Raw genomic sequence first — 16,785 nt, 5'->3', positions numbered from 1 at the left:
ACCTCAACCCCCCCCCCCAGCTATTTGGCTTGAATCTCTAGTTCCTGCCCCTTCTGCCAGTACATGGATCCTATGGCTGCCCCTTGTCTGTGTTTCTGGGCAGGAGTGGGGGCCACATCCATCTGGGCCCTCTGCTGAGTGGGGACCAGTCATTCTGCTGCCCTGAACATCCCCGTCTGTGCTTTCTGCAGTGGCTTGTAGACGCTCTGACCCTGAGGGCCTGCCTGCACAGCATGGCCCTCCTGGCCTCTGTCACACTCCCTTCATTCATTCATTCACCCATTCAGCTGTTGCTCACTGAGCATCTTCTCTGTGCCAGGCCACTGGGCTGGGGCTAGAAGGCTGGACGAAGACAGGGGAACCCGGCCCCATGGCGCCTCTGGTCTCTCCAAGGATGCAGGCATATGAACGGCCCTGGCTGTGAGTGCCCAGAGGCACCTGAGCCAGACCTAGGAAGAGAATGAACTGGTCATTGCGGTGCAGCGATAAGGGTCAGGGTGTTTGCCAGGAATTAAAAGCACTTCCATCTAGCCAGAGTGGAGCAGCACGTGGGGAGACTGAGGGGTATGGGGGGGTCTATAAACTGGGCTGCTGAGTAGAAGAGGAACTGGCGACAAGGAGGCCACAGATGTGGCGGCCGAGACACAGATGAACCTGAAGGGGGAGTAAGAGCAGGGCTCACGGGGCTTGGTGCACTGGTTGGGGTAAGGGGTGGGGAAGGAGGAGGCTGTCAGTCCCCCCTAGAGGGGTGTAGGGAGTAGAGTTGGGCTCTGAGACATCCCCATGGGGCTGGGATTAGGATCAGGCAAAAGAGGTGCCTAGGAGACTATGTTTGGGGTGATTGCTTCCAGCCTTCTGTTCCTTTCTGTGTCCTGCCCAGGTCCTCTGAGATTTCTAAGAAAGATCCATTCTGGAAAGTGGAGGCTGGTCTTAGAGACGGGGAACAGGTCTGTTCCTCTGAACAAAGTCATTCTAACTGACCTGAGTTTGGACACACTCCCTCCCAGGGGTCTGGCAAGGGCCATGCAGTTCCAGGCAGGATGTGCCCCTGGGTTCTTCAACTCCTACCCAGGAGTGCTGTTTTTTCTGCCCTCTCCAGGGCTGGGGCAGGCCAGGATTGACACCTTGGGGTCTCACGTGGTCTGGAGAGGTACCTATTCAGCTTCTCCCTGCATGCCTCGCTTTCAGGGAGCTCCCCCACCTGGGCAGCCCAGTCCTACCTGGGCGTGCACCACCATAACACATGTTTTATCCTGAGCTCAAATCTGTCTTGCACTGTCTTCTACCTAACAGTGGCCTCAGTCCTGGTGCCTGCCCTCCTCCATTCCCCAGGTGGGGGTGCTGATCCCCTTTCCCCAGATAGCTTAACCTCTCTGAGCTTCAGCATCCACCTCTAAAAGAGGAAACCGTAATAGCCACTGCCTCCTAGGGCTGCTGTGAGGACTGAACGATGTGAAGTGCATAGTCCTCACAGCATATGCTAACTGCTCCATACCTGCTCCTAACCCATAATACCACTAAACAGCACGGAGTGGGACACTGGCCCCCTCTTGTGTGGGCTGCCCGAAGCACAGCCTTAGCCCGGGCCTGACACACGCCTGCTGGCCTCAGCTAACAGCCCGTCTTCTGTCTGATGTAGAGGAGAGCTAATCGTGAAGGACTCGTTCGTGGGAGAGAGGAAGTGCCGTCTTGGAGCGGCAGAACTGCATGGACATGGAGGTCTGCCCCGCTGGTATGGAATAACCCTCTGCTCCACATTCTTTCCAGCAGCTCCCGCCCGAGCCCCTCCCTGTTGGTCCCCTGCTCCTCAAGTCTCTCAGGGGAACCCGTGGTGGTTAAGAAGGGCAGAGGGAGGCTCAGATCCAGCCTGACTGAGATGCATGTCTACAGGGGTTTCTGGGGCATGTTGGCAGATCCTGTCATGCTGTGAGGTGGCCCTGGTAGTGATCTCTCCTGAGCCTGTGGGACCTGTAGAGTCTGGGATTCCTTAGGAAGGGAAGAGCCTGGGGCAGGGGCCTGCTGGAACCCAGAGATCAGAAGAGCCAGTCCCGGGGGTCAGCACGTGGTATGGTGGTTAAGGCTCTGGATTCCCACATGGCTGACTGCAGTTCAAGTCCCAAATCTGACAGCTTGCTTTCTCTCTTTCTCATGGGCACACATACCCTATAGCAAATTATAAACAAATAATAATACATAAAATTAAATAAATCTTTAAAAAAAAAAAAAAGAAGAACCGGTCCAGTGAAGTAGGACACCGGTGCTGCTGCCCGGTCTCTGCAGACATCTTGTCACCACCCCCGTCCTGTGCCAGCCCAGCCCAGGAGCCCTGGTCTGCAGGGGCAAGGCTGGTCCCTTCCTCAGGGTTCTCTGCTTCTGCTCTGGATTTCCCTGCTGGAAACCAGAGCTCTATGTGGGGCAGCTGTAAGTGCTGCTCGAGAGGAGCCAGATCCCACAGGGTGACCATGGTTCGAATCCCTAGCCTAGTCAGCCTGAAACATGCCAGGCATGGTTTGAGTGCCTAGGATCTGGTGGAGGAAGGGGACTGTGGCTTGACCAGACCCTGTGGAGGGAGCTCGTGTCTCACTGTCTCATGCACGTGTACACACTCCAGCTCGAATAACTAGGGGGAAAAAGCAGAGCTTATCTCCAGGGAAATTGAGGAATCTTTTCTTTTAGATTGTAAGATAAGGTAATCATTCTCTTCTGAGGGGAGACAGCACCACAGGTGGGGTGGCCCTGTAGGGGATGTCAAGTCCCCTGGGCAGCTTTGGGGTGCTGGGTGTGGAGGCCGCGGGGTGTGTGCGGGGTTGGTCAGGAGCCCGTTGTGTGGAGGACGCACTTGCCTCACTTGCTTTCAGCCTGGGGGGCGCAGCGCAGGAGAAAAGGCTTACCCAAGGTCTGGCAGTGGTTAGGGCCTGGGTTAGGAGGGGGCAGGTCCCTGTGGGCCCCTGCACACCTCTGCCGAGCCCTGGGGTGGGCTCCTCTCCCCAGGGTGTGCCAGGGAGGGAAGGCTGACTGAGGCTCCATCTGCGGTTGGGTTGGAGGGCCTGACACCTAGAGGGGCAAGGTCCCCAGAAGGTCTGGCTCTGCACTCTCCCTGGGTAGGGCCTGGACCAGGGCCCAGCTTTGCTCTGTGCCTCAGTTTCTCCGGTTGTATGGAGGGGTTCATACCTTCTGATCTGGCTGTGCTTGGTTACCCCTCAGGGCCACAGTGCCTCAGGGTGAGGGCTCAGCCACAGAGCCGCTCACAGCTGGGAGAACAGGCCTGGAGACAGCACAGGAGAGGCTAGGGCCCCAGGGTATTCTGGGCCCTGGACCCAGCACTGAGGGTGTGGCCGCAGCCAGGAGAGCGGACTGCAGGGGCCAGTGCCCTGCAAAGCCCAGACCTTTTGTGTCTCAGTTTTCTTTTACCTGCCCTCCAGCCGGCCTAGCCTGGGTTCACAACTTCACCCAGCTGTGCGTGTCCGTGTCCGGAGGCAAGCCCCCTCCCCCACACCCCCCAATTATGGCTGGTCACAAAAGCTGAACCGTGACCAGACAAAGGGATAGGGATGAAAGTGCTGGTTGGCATGGTAACCTGGTGGGGTTGCTGGGACCCAGGGGAGGGGCCTGGCTGTGTGCCTGAGCCCAGGCATCCGACGGCCTCCAAGCATGAGCCAGGGTGGCCCAGAAGCCCACAGCCATCCCCCTCTTACTCAGGGCCCACCAGGGTCGGGCGTGGCATACAATGACAACCTCGCCCCTTGCACCTGCTCCCTGGGCCTCCCCCAGTGGCTCCACCTGCTCCCCAGCCGGGGTGCCCTCCCCGAGGCACTCCCAGCCTATCCCCAGGCCCAGCTGCCTTCTCTGAGGGCTGGTGAAGGGGACTGTGGGACCAGGAGGGGCAGCAGGGAGGGCTCTGGGCAGGGGAAGAGGCCCGGCTCCAGCCGGCTTGGCCTGACCAGCAGCAGAGGTCTCTGCAGTAGGGTCTCAGTCTCCTCCCTGCGAAGTGGGAGTAGCCATTCCCGCCCTTACAGGCTCCTGGAGTGCTTTCCTCTGTGCAGAGAGAGCTAGAGGCTTTAACCCCTTCAGTATACTTCGGAGCCACTGCGTGGGGGCCTACATGACATTTCTAGAGGCCTCTCTGGAACATTTACTGAGAAACTGGGTCGGGCACCCACCCATTAGTGCCAGGCCAGGCTTTTTCGTTTTGTTTCTTTAGTGCACATGTACTCCTCAGAGACAGAGAAACAGAGGAAAAAGCACCTGCCCATGGGGAATGGCCATGCCACAACTCCTTCTCTTCCGTCTGTCCCCTCTTTCAGGATTTTGGGCTCACATGCACAAGTGCCCAGTGTGTTTTTCAGGTTGCTGGGTCTGGAACTGGTACTGTGGAGTTCAAGCCATGTGGAATCCAGCTGCCTTAACCACCAGGCCGTGGAGCCTGCCCAGTGGGAGGTTCTCGAGCGCCTATGGGGAAAGCTGGGGAGAGAGACATGGTGGAGTGGGAACCACCCCCCACACAGAGAGTATGACTGCTGCTCCGGGGGGAGGGGAGGGGCTGTCCCTCATGTCCCCACAGTCCAGTCTTCCATGAACAGGTGGGGAAACAGAGACCCTAGGAGCCTTTCGAGTCAGGCCTGTCAAGCTGGCCACCTGCAGGCTTCCCGCTGCCCCACTGCCAGATAGATGGTGGAAGGGAGGAGAGCTGGGGGTGGTGGGGGGAGCGGGAGTGAGAGGCCCAGGCACATACATGCTCCTCCCCTTCCTAGAAAGGGAAGTGGGATTCCCATGGCAACCGGCCTTTGTCTTGTGGCCCATATTCCAGTGGCTCCCTCCACCCTACAGGACAGTCTGAGTCCCCATGCCACTCTGCTGCTACTTTTTTTTTTTTTTAGAGGTTTTCACTATAGGGCGCGTGCACTCGCCAGACAGACAGAGACAGAGAGAAAGCGAGAAATCACCCCCCAGGGGGGATGGCCACGCTGCAATCCCTTCTCCTCCATTCTCCTCTCAGGCTCGTGGGCACGCACACGCGCCCAGCGTGAGTTTTAAGCCACCGGGTCCGGGATGTGAACCACGGTCGACTACGTGGGAGTCCAGCACCATAGCCATTACACTAACTGCTGGTCCCCCCTCTGCTGCTACTTTGGAAGGCCCGTCCACCTTGCCCTCTAGCTTGACCCAAATTGTGGGGGCAGATTGCCAAGGAAGCTGTCAGCTCCAGCTGCCATTCCAGCTGTTTGAACTGTCCCCAAGCCAAAGCAGGCAGGCCATTTGCAAGGCGGGGTAGGAGAGCTGCCCTCTAGTAATGAGGGATTCCTCTGAACAAACCCATCCTATCTGACCTGCTGGGAGTTTGGGCATACTCCCTCTCAGGGCTCTGGCTAGGGCTGTTTTGCCAGGAAAGGAGGACTTTGGGGGTAGTGAAACAGTCCCAATGTCTTTGAGACCACTTTGCTGGGGTGACCCGAGTGTGGGGCTGGGCAAGGTTTGTGTTCCCTACTCTGTAAATGGGAAGACCAAGGTTTAGCAAAGGAAAGGACTTGTCCAGGGCGTCATCGGAGAACCCAGGCCTCCAGTCCTGCTCATAGCCTTTTCTAGTGTTTTCTGGCAGCCTGGCCCCTAGGGTGGCCAGCCTGGGGAGGAGTAGGAGGGAGGGCCCAGTGAACATCAGCAAACCTGGGCTCCTTGGAGGGCTGGAGTGGGGGCATTTGGTGGATCATGAGGTTAAGGATGAAGCCACCCACTCTGCTGAGACATCACTCAGCTGACATCAAGCCCCTTGGGGCCAAGGGGAAATCAGAGGTGCTCAGAGCCCCATTATGTAAACAACTACTTCTGCATCTCCTTAGAGCTCCCTAGAAATGTCTTGGCACTTCACCCAGACAGGTGGGAGACTGGTAGCGATCCCCACCAGTTGCACCTCATGAAGGGCAGAGCCTCAGCATCTTGGGCCCTGTTCCTGGCATGGTCTCAAATCTAGATCCAAAGTAATAGGCTGGGAAGAGGGAGCGAAGGGGAGTCGTGTGCAGCTGGGCTGGCGTTGAAGACCGCCATCTCTCGGTGGTGTCCCACGGTGGGTCACTGTATCTCCTAGCCTTTTATTTATTTTTTTACTTGCCAGAGAGTGCATTTGCTTGCCAGAGACCGAGAGACAAGAGAGGGAAAAGGAGAGTGCACCCCCAGGGGTGTGTGGTTCCACGCCAGTCCTTCCTCCTCCATTTCGCCAGCTGTCAGGAGTTAGGGCACATGCGCACACATACTCAACCTGTTTTTCCAAGCTGCCAGGGCCAGGATCAGAGCCATGCAGTCAGCCCTGTGGGATCTGGCTCCCTTAATCACTCCCAGCCCTTCCCTAAGTATTCATCCTGCACTGGGGCAGGGTGGGGGGGGGACTACTGGGAAAGCTCCCTGGTCCCCACAGCTTAAGTCCACCCTCCAACTGGGGAACACATGAGTGACCGCTGTAAGGTCCCCTCCCAAGAGGTAGCGACCATGATCCCTGGGACCTCTGGAGAGTGTGTTCTGTGGACCAAGGCACGCAGAAGGCTTCCCCAGGAGAGGCAGCCTGAGGGGGGTTAGAAAATTACAGAAAAGCGGAGGAGGTTGCAGCTGGGAGGCTCCATGAGGTAAAGACGGAATGGGCTGGGGAGAGCGGCAGTAGCCTCCAGCCCTCCAGGGCCCTGGAGACAACGACCGCACCCTTCCCAGCTCTGGACTCTCAAGGTCTTGTCTGGCAAGGTGACCACGTGGGTCAAGAGTTCATTTGCCTCCATTCTTACTCAGCAAAGATGCATATGCTGGTCAGAAATGAAGATACTGGTTAGAGCTGCCACGGCCAGCTGCCGAATACAGGAGTGGGGGCCTGGGGAGGAGGAGCCCTAGAAATCATCCACCCTCTGACACCCCCGTGTCTGCAACTCAGAGCCTTGGGCCTAGAAAACCAGAGAGAGCTCCTAGGGGCCCGAGAGGCAGGTGGGGGCAGGTGGGGAGTGAGTAGCTCTAGCCACTCAGCCCAGATGCCTGTCACCCTCTGTTCCGGCTGGCCGGCCACACGAAGGGCCCATCCTGCCGCCCATTCACACAGGGCTTTCATTTCTGCAGTCAGTGAAGCATTGCTGCCGCCTCGGTGCTGCCAGCAGGGAGATGCGGCTGGGGAGCCAGGCCTGCCATGCTGGCAGACGCCATGCCCAAAAGCATTCGGCCAAGACTTCCTGAGCAGCCTGTCTGCCCCAAGTGCCGAACTTCCAGGCCACCAGAGTCGTCCTCAGCAAGGGGGGCTTGGAGCAAGAGACGGGCAGAGGCCCCCTCTCCCCCACACACACCCCTCGCAGAAAGCCAGTCTCCATTTCAACAAGGCCAAGGCTGGCCTCACTTTCAGCCCATGCAGGGCAACAAGAGGGGCAGGAGCCCAGCGGTTTCCCAGGGAGCCGGCTGGGTGTGGCAGGGGGGGCGGGGAGGGGAGGCCGAAGCCTCAACTCCTGCCCAGCCATGGAGGGCATGGGAGCATGAGCAGGAAGTACTCGAGACCTAGGTCCCAGATCCCACAGTCCCCTGCCTACGAGGGAGGCAGTCACAGTCACAGCTCATACCCAAAGACGGGTGAAGGGTTGGTAGGGCTGCTGGGACAAGCAGCACCCCCTAGCCCCCACACCTCAAGCACCCCCCTCTACTTGGAGGACAGTGGTGACCACTGCATAGTAGAAAGTGAGTGGCCCTGGAGCCAGGTCTGCTCAGAGTGGACCCTTTCAGCGTGTTTGTCTGTCCAGCAGCTATGGCCCCTATGATGTCACCAGCCCACTGTGTTGCTTGGCAACTTCCCAGGATTAGCACTCTGCCCCTATCATCCCTGACGTCCCACATGGGCTGATGTTGCTGTGGCAACCCGGGTGGATACTGCAGCTTTTTGGACAGCTGTACCCGGTGTGGGAAGTGCCAGGCAAAATCAGACAAGCAGGTGTCTCTGCAGAAGCCAAGTGGGCTATATGGCCTCTCCCGAGACCCAGCAGGGAGCCAGGCTGACCTACATGAGGTTGGGGGGGCAGGGTCTCTGTCCCTTTGAAGAGCTGCGGCCTGCCTTGCCTCCAACCCCCCACCACTCCCTTCTGTAATGGTCATTGAGTAACTGCGAATCCAACAAAGGCAAATCAGACCATAGTTTGGGGTCAGGGAAGGTTGCATCAGCGTCAGGTCTTTTTTTTCTTTTTTTTGGAGAGGTTTTTTCGCTATAGGGAACATGCGCTCACCAGACAGACAGAGAGAGACATAGAGACAGAAAGCGAGAAATCACCCCCTGGGGGGGATGGTCATGCTGCAGTCCCTTCTCCTCCATTCTCCTCTCAGGATCTTGGGCACGCACGCGCACACACACGCACCCGGCATGAGTTTTAAGCCACCGGGTCCGGGACGCGAACCGCGGTCGACTACGTGAGAGTCCAGTGCCATAGCCATGACGCTAACTGCTGGTTCCCCCATCAGCATCAGGTCTTCAAGGACAAATAGGAGTTGGCCTGGAGTGAGGGTTGGTAGAAAGAGGTTCTGGACATAGGAAGCTTTGCAAAGGCTGAAGCACTGCCTCCAGGCACACCTTACACCTCCCTTCTGTGTTCCTTGTGGCTCTCCATTTCTCCCATTCAGCAGACATTCTATGGCGGACAGGGTCCAGTTCCATTCTGGGTACTTAGTTCCCAGCACAGGTCTGGCACCAAGCCAGCACTACTAAATGTTGAATGAAGTCAGACATTTGTGTAATGAACGTGGGGTCCTACTACCTTCCCGAGCACTAACCTATTTCACTAAGCCTTGCTTCCACATCTATAAAATGAGGCCCCTCTTTTTTTATTATTATTATTTTTTAATGTTAAGTTGATTTCTTCTGGGAGAAAGAGAGTGTGTGAGAGAGCCCTCTAGCAGAATCTTCATGCCATGACCCACCCCCAGTCTCATCTGGCCCAGATCACAGGCATGCATGTGTGCAGCCCATGTGCTGGGGAAGGTCCCCAGGTGTGAACCCAGGACCTCTCCTATGTGGGTCCAGCTGTGTTAGCACTGTATTACCACCTGACCAAACGGGGTTAACTCTGACAAGGCGCTGCGCAGGGGTTCTCAGGTGCTATGGTTGGAAGATCTCCAAATCCATGTTTTGGGTTTTTTTTTTTTTTTTTTGAGAGGTTTTATCGCTATAGGGCGTGTGCGCTCGCCAGACAGAGAGAGACAGAAAGCGAGAAATCAACCCCTACGGGGGATGATCATGCCGCAATCCCTTCTCTTCCATTCTCCTCTCGGGATCTTGGGCATGCACGCACATGCTCCTGGTGTGAGTTTTAAGCCACCAGGTCTGGGACATGAACCGCGGTCGACTACGTGCGAGTCCAGTGACATAGCCATTACGCTAACTGCTGGTTCCCCCAAATCCATGTAGTGAGATTTGGTCATGATGGGATTAATCCACTTGGGGCCAGCAGATGGCATGGTGATAAGGTGTGAACCCCCACATGGCTGACCATGGTTCGAGTCCCAGAGCTGACAGCTTGCTTTCTCACTTTCTCTCTCTATATAGTCAAATTAAAAAACAAACAAACAAACAAAAAACCTTTTTTAAAAAAAGAAAGGTAGGGCCTTTGGGAGGAGATCAGGATTAAGGTCACAAGGGCAGGGCCCCCATGATCGAAGCCTGGTGGGTTTATAAGGAGAGGGAGTAAGACAGACATGCAGACCCGCTACATCTCCTTCTTTCACCATGTCGCAGTGCAGCCAGAAGACCCTCACCAGATGTGGCTCCTGGGCCTTGGACCTCCAGGTGGTGAGTGGAGGAAACCGCAAACAAATCACCCGGTTTCCAGTGTTTCCTGTTGTCAGCAACAGAGCAGACGAGAACAGGTGATTTCTTTTTCTTCAGGTTTGAAACCCATCTCTTTGAAACCCTTACTAAAGAATTGGGAGACTGGTACAGTGGGTGCCTGTCACCCTCAGAGCCCTAGTTAATATTGGACCACGTTTGCTGTATCTCCTCTTTGTCTTTTTGTCTGTCTGTACTTACCTGTGTATGTTTGACTGAACCATTAGAAAAGAAATCACAGCAGACACTCTGCTGTTTCTCCTGAGACTTCTGGCCACAGGCAGCTAAGTCTGGGATGGACTTCTCTGTAGCTACAACAGCATTATCACATCCAAGAAAACAATACAATACTCAGGACAGGGCGGGGTTAAAACCTGAATTCATGCCAGGCCCTGGGAGCAGATGGGGGCATGGAGGGTGGGCGCCTGGGACCCGCCAAGGAGTGGGGTCAGTGGGTGGAGGTGGCGGTGTGCGCTGAGCCTACTGAAAACCAGAACCAACCCTTTCTGCAGCGTCCTGGCCATCTGTCCCACAGCTGTGCATAAATACCAACTTCCAATTCGCCAATTTCCCCAATTATCCCCCGCAAATTATTTACATAGTTTTTTTGGGAACCAGGATGCAATCAGTTATCACACTGCATTTGGATGTTTTTCTCTCTTACTCTAGAAGGGTCAGAGACGGGTGATGAGTAAAGGAGGCTGGAGAGGGCTGACACCCTACTCCAGGGCAGCGCGCGGGGCGGGAGAACCAAGCCCGGAATAGCAGGGGTGGGGAGGCTGGGTGCAGACTGGGCGGTTCGCGGACGGAAGCTCCCGCCCAGCCGCGCCGGATGGTCCCGCCCCCTAGCAACGGGTCAACGTCCCTCCCTGGAAACGGGCCGACGGACCCCCGCACTGCTCGGTGTTGCCGGTAGGTCGGTGAGGCAGAGGGATTGCGAGGAAGCACGGCAGATGTGCACATTGAGGGGTTTTCGAAAAGCTCACCGAAAATGCCTATTGTGAAAAAACGATGCACGGGTTTTCTATTTTCCCCTGAAGACTTTGAAGTCCCTTTTGTATACTGAGGGATGGTCTCCGGAGGGAGGAGCCTCAGACGGCTGTAGAAACACGAGGGGTGCCGCATCAAATGTGAATGCTTCGGGAGGGCAGATAGGAGGAGTAACCACTCAGTCCGGTTTGCTGGGAGCCCCTGCCAGGGCAGAGACTTCTCAGGCCCTGAGAGTCGCAGCCCATTGGTCAAATGAGAGCTCGGCCAAACCCTGGGATGTCCCTGTTGAATCTGGGGGTGGCTTACTGCCCTCCTACTTAGTCCTTCTCCCCACAGACACCCACCTGGTGAATCTCAGGGCTCCTCAGTACAGTGTGAGGACAGAGTTGGTTGTGCCAGGGGTAGGAAGCCAAATTTGGGTCGGCTAGAGTGAAGACCTCGGTTTCCAGTCCAGTCCAGACAGCTCTCGGTTGTGTGATCTTTACAAGTTCCTGTACCTCTCTGGGCCCTGACTTCCTCCTTGGCAAGCTGGTGATAATAGCAGTATCTGTTGTGAGGATCAGGTACCGTGTTGCTGTTCTTCTGTGTCTTTCATCCAAACGCTTGGCACTTGGGGTTGAATGTCAGTGAATCTAACCTGAGACCTCCTCTATTCAAGAATAGGCTTCCATGGGGACCAGCAGGTAGTGTGGTGGTTAAGGCGCTGGACATTCCCACATGGCTAACCATGGTTCAAGTCCTGGACCTGGTGGCTTGCTTTCTCACTTTGTCTCTCTCTCTGTGTCTCTCTGGTCAGAATAAAATAAGTAAATGAGTAAATAAAAAGAACTTGCATTCAAACTCTAACTGAACCTTTTGCTGGCTGTGTGACCTTGGACAGGTCATTTATCCTCTCTGAGTTTCATTGTCCTGCCTCTCAGAAATCAAGGTGATCCCAGTTTCCAGCTCCGAAGTTTAAATGAGATGATACATGAAACACATCTGAGCCCCTAATAACTTTCACTTGTTATCAACACTGCGTCTGCCAAGGCCCTCCTGACCCTTATAGGCACCAGAAGAGCAGGCCGTGTATGTCCAAGCCCGTTTTAGAGCTGGGGAGACTCGGGGATGGAGCTCTTCGGTGGAGCTGGGCCATTGGCCTCTCCCAGCCCTGCTCTATTTGGTGATTTTGTTCAAAGGTGAAACTGACACCTGTGGGTTTGCCCCATGGTGGGGCTGAGCCCCAGGGGGTCCTCTGTTCTCTAGAGTACTCTGGGAAGTGCTGGTGACTGTCAGACAGGTGGGCCAACCTCAGCGTTGTCTTTAGCACCTGCCCTGGGAGGCAGCTGCCACCAGGGAGTGGATTCAGGGAGAGTGGATTCAGGAAGCAGAGTTCCAGGGAGGAGGTCAGGCAGGCTTGACTGGCTGGAGGCTGGGTGGCCCTTGGGCTGGGTGTCTGGGGCTTCCTGCCAGAGCCTCATCTGCCCTTCCTGTCTCTTAAGTGGCCTGCCAACTCACCATCCCCTTCTTAGAGGTGAGCTCAGCTCCTGCAGGCTGCTTCGGTGCTGCGGCGTAGCTTTCCCCAGACAGCCCCAGCCACTCATCACCCTCGCACATCAGTACAGGCAAAAGCCCCTGCCCTGATCCCTCGAGAGACCCACGCCAGCCAGTCCTACCAGGGGACTAAACAGACATGGCGAGTACGAAAACCACCCGCAAGAGTGATCTATACTGCAGGCTCCTGGCTGCCTCATCTGGGTATGCAGAAGGGGTGGGAGAATGGGATGCAGCAGGGGAAGGCAGACTTGTGGGGGCCACGCCCCTACTTCTTTTTCTTTTTTAAGGTTTTTGCCACAAGGCATGACCTTGCTGGAGAGAGACAGAGAGAGGGACAGTGAGAAATCAGACACCTCCCCACTGGGGGGATGGCTACACCTCAATCCCTTCTCCATTCTCCTGGGATTTGGGAATGCACGCACATGCACCCAGTGTGGTTTTCAAGCTGCCAGGTCTGGGACTCAAACTGCAGTCGGCCATGTGGGAGTCCAGCGCCTTCACCACACCACTTCCTGGTCCACTCTATTTCCGTCTGTAAAGATTTTTTTTTCTTTTAATTGAAATTTTTATTGAGATCTTAGACTTCCTTTTTAGATCTTGCACTGGTGTCATGTGGAGATCTCTGCTTTTCCATACCCGTGTGTGATTGCTTGTCATGTTGTCTTGCCCAAGGATTGTCCCTGCTGATGGATGCATTTCTTTTTATTTTTTGGAGAGGTTTTTAGCTATAGGGCACGTGCGCTCGCCAGAAAGACAGAGAGACACAGAGAGACAGAAAGCGAGAAATCACCCCCCAGGGGAGATGGCCACACCTCAATCCCTTCTCCTCCATTCTCCTCTCGGGATCTTGGGCATGCACTCAACATGCGCCCAGCGTGATTTTAAGCCACTGGGTCTGGGACTCAAGCCGCGGTCGACTACATGGGAGTCCAGCAACATAGCCATTACGCTAACTGCTGGTCCCGGTCTGATGGATGCATTTTGAGGCTGCCAAAGCAACAGTGGCCTGGCAAGGGTTTGCTTATCCCACAGCAAACCCTCCACAAACCCTTGTCCTCGAGGTCTTGTCCTCAAGGTTGAGGACATGCTTTTCCCAATGACATCCACTGCTTCTTTTTTTAAAAAAGAATTATTTTATTTCATTTTATTTGTTTTAATTTGACCAGAGAGGGACAGATTGAGAGATAGCAAGAGAGACAGAAAGTGAGAAAGCAAGCCACCAGGTCCAGGACTCGAACCATGGTCGGCCATGGGGGAGTCCAGCGCCCTTAACCACCACGCCACCTGCCAGCCCCACTGCTTCCTTTTTAAAGACAGAAGGGTGTGTGTTTGTTGAGCTGGCTCGCAGGCCAGCCATGGTGAGTGTATGCCTTTATGTTGAGGATAGAGTCACTCGAGGGTCAGGGCCAGGGTCCTGCTGGGGAGGCCATTTGTCCCCTGGTTCCTGGGGTATGGTAGGAGGTGGGGTACTAGGGAGGCCTGTGACCCCACACTAGGGATAGGCAGGGCAGTGCTGGGGTCACCGGGCTGCTTCTGGTCAGAAGTCATTTTGGGGAAAGTCACTGAATGTGTGGGCTCTGTGCTCTCTCCTCATCTCTGCCTATTGAGAAGCCCTGAGAGGGAGGGATGGGGGCGCCTGCAGCAAACCCCCTCACTCAGCCCTGACTCTGGGGGGCTGATTTCTCAACTCAGCATTCAGGGCTGCACCGCTGCCTGCTGGTGAGATTCCCTGGCACCGAGTGTCTGTCCCAGTTAGGGGTGGACCACTCCCTTCTCCCGCCATCTCTTTGGCTACTGTGGCTGCGGCTGGCTGCAGAAGGCTGCCTAGGCATCAGCGTGTCAGGGCGCCCCTGGGGGCTGAGACAGGCTGGTACAGGCCCGGCCAAGTGACACTGGGCTCTTCCCTTAGGAGCTCTCGGCGGGGACCTCTTCCTGAGACACAGCATGGAGCAGCCTAACAGAGAGGGCTGCAGACTGGGAAGGAGCCCTCCGGGTCCTGAGTGCAGTGGTGCACCTGCTCAGGAGGAGCGTAGCCTGGACAGGATTCACCAGGGCCTGGAGTACAACATTGGGAGGATTCTCCTGGGACCAGATTATGGCTTGGCAGGCAGTCTTCCTCTGGACCCTGACCCCAAGCTCCCACCTTTACCCACGCCCCTACCTTCAGACACACTCTCAGACTTTGGGCAGCCCTGGAAGTCACCCCTGACAGCTGCTGATAAGAAATACCCCCTGATGAAGCAGCGTGGGTTCTACTCTGACATCCTCAGCCCTGGAACTCTGGATCAACTTGGGGTAAGTGTGGCAACCATCCCCTACGGAGCCCGAGCCGTCTGTGTGAGTTCCTTGGGTTCACCCTTCTATCCTTCCCATCAGTCCATCTGTTCATTTAGCTGTCCACCTACCCATCTGTCCATCTGTCCCTTTGTCTGCCCACCCATCCATCTTGCCTACCTACCCATCCATCCTCTGTTCATTCATTCAACCACTCATGTCTGAGCTCCTGCCTCGGCCAGGAAGCTCCCACCAAGCGCATGGATAAAGTAGCAGCACAGTGCTGAGTGAGATCTGAGAGCAGGGTATGGTTTTCTGGGTAAGATAGGGGCCGAGGAGAGTGCTCCAGTGCGGACAATAGCAGGTGCAAGGGCCCAAGATCCCTGAGAGGGGATAGCCCATATCATAAGGAGGGCAGAATGTGAGGGAGAGGATCGAGGGCTGAGGCTGGGGCAGGGACAAGATGGGGAGGGAGTGACCAGGAGAGGGTTCACAGAGCTCTGTAAGGCAAGGGAAGGACCAAGAGAGACAGGGTAAGGACCCTCCCATGCCCATGACGCTGGTGGTGCCGGAGCGGCCCTTGGGAGAGGAGAGATGTGCAGTGACACCCGCTGGCCTTGCAGTACCTGTCCCATGGCTCCTCCCCTGGACAGTGTTCAGCATGAGGAAGGGAACTGTGTTACCCCAGAATGGGGCAGGGCCAGGGGTGTCCCAGGCAGCCACAGCTTGTCACCCACTGTGGCCTTCGATCAAATGAGTTGTGTGACCTTGGTTCTGCCTTGCCCCTGTGCTTCTGCAGCGCTCCCTGGTGCGCTTAGGAGAGGCACCTGGCCTGGGGCGCAAGGGGGCCTCCCAGGTCCTGACTGTCCCAGGATGCTTACACATACTCACAGCTCTGGGGTTCGGTTTTAGGAAGTGTGCCGTGGCCCTCCCATGAACCAGAACTTACTGCGGCAGGCCGATCTCAAGAAGTTCACCCCAAGAGGTCAGTGCTCAGGAGGCTGGGCGGGTGGTAGATTGTTTGACCTCGGGAAGATGGTCTCTTCTTGGCCGAGAGCCACTGTTTCTTCACCTGGAAAACGGGGATGATAAGCTTAAGGTGCTTCTGCAGGCCTGACTCTGGGTGAGAGTGCAGGGAACCACCTTGGGCCCCACACTGGGCTGCACTGCTAGGGCCAAGGCCACAGTTCTCTCTGCCCAGCTGCAGTTGGAAGGGCATTTATTTGTGTATTTTCTGCCTTTCCTGGAGTGTAGGCTGGGAGGAGGCCAGGATATGTCCAAGTTGGTCCCTGCTAGGGCCCTAGCACCTAGGACAGGGCCTGGTGCAGGTCAGTGCCCAGGGATCTTTGCTGAAGTGGGGAAGACTCTCTTCTCAGGCTCCATGCGGAATCTTGGGGCTCAGCTGGGGTTGTGAGGACTGGGACAGGCCTGCAGGGTGTGGGGCAGCCCCAGTGGCAGAGGGGAGCACAGGCCCAGAATGGTGGTGAGAAATTGGGCAACTGCCCTCCCACCTGGCCGCATGTGCCCCCTCCTCCAGCAGACAGGCACCCCTTTGATCAGGCCACGTGCCCTGGGGTCTCAGCTGTCAGTCCTTTCACCCCAACCGAGAGGACTGCCCTTGTCAGCACTGCCAGGATGAGTCCTTCCAGGGCCCACTGGCTTTATGGGACCTGGGAACCCCTAAACCAGCACAGAAAGGATCACAAAGATGTGCCTTTGTGCAGTTCTGAGGATGTGCCCCTTGCTTTCTGTGATCCGGCCCATACAATGGTCACAAGCTGCAAACGCTGGGCCACGGGGGCGTTGAGAAGGGTGTCCGTGGCAGGGGTAGGGTGAGAAGGCCAGCAGCGTGGCAGCCCCACCCCAGGAAGAAGGGTGCAGAAATCCACTCTGCTGCCTGTGGCTCCGCAGGGGGGTCCCGAAGCCTGCCCCTCATCACCCTGGCTCCTGGTCAGGTGCTGGGTGTGTCCTGGCTGTGGAAAGGTGTCCTGGATGCTCAAGAGCCAGTGATGAGACAGCTGCAAACGGCCCTCGGGCTGGGTCTTTGTGGGCTGTGGCGTTCCCTGACCCGGCAGCCCTGGGAGGAGAGCGGACTTCAGCTGATAGCGAGTGGCCTCTACTGAGCCAAACATCAGCCCAGACCCAGCCTCCGGAGGCCCCCGCCC

The 16,785-nt window shown here is 56.4% G+C and overlaps 1 protein-coding gene and 1 long non-coding RNA gene across 2 annotated transcripts in view; one reads left to right on the top strand and one right to left on the bottom strand.

Moving 5' to 3' along the window:
• LOC102499481 (uncharacterized) overlaps positions 1–1,029 on the bottom strand; it is a 14,320-nt gene extending 13,291 nt beyond the window's left edge. Inside the window, exon 1 of the long non-coding RNA XR_003548049.1 lies at positions 299–1,029. This is a non-coding gene — a long non-coding RNA (uncharacterized LOC102499481). The remainder of the gene's footprint in view (positions 1–298) is intronic.
• Positions 1,030–10,560: 9,531 nt separating this feature from the next.
• DNAH1 (dynein axonemal heavy chain 1) overlaps positions 10,561–16,785 on the top strand; it is a gene marked incomplete in the record, with an annotated part of 89,651 nt that continues 83,426 nt past the window's right edge. Inside the window, 3 exon segments of the mRNA XM_027768604.1 lie at positions 10,561–10,732; positions 14,256–14,641; positions 15,533–15,605. Coding sequence (XP_027624405.1) covers positions 14,291–14,641; positions 15,533–15,605 — 424 coding nt within the window.

The sequence above is a fragment of the Tupaia chinensis genome, unplaced genomic scaffold (genome assembly GCF_000334495.1).
Source record: "Tupaia chinensis unplaced genomic scaffold, TupChi_1.0 Scaffold147003_1, whole genome shotgun sequence".
Taxonomy (NCBI): Eukaryota; Metazoa; Chordata; class Mammalia; order Scandentia; family Tupaiidae; genus Tupaia; species Tupaia belangeri.
Note: the sequence above shows the minus strand (reverse complement) of the source record. Positions and strands in the feature narration are given on the sequence as shown.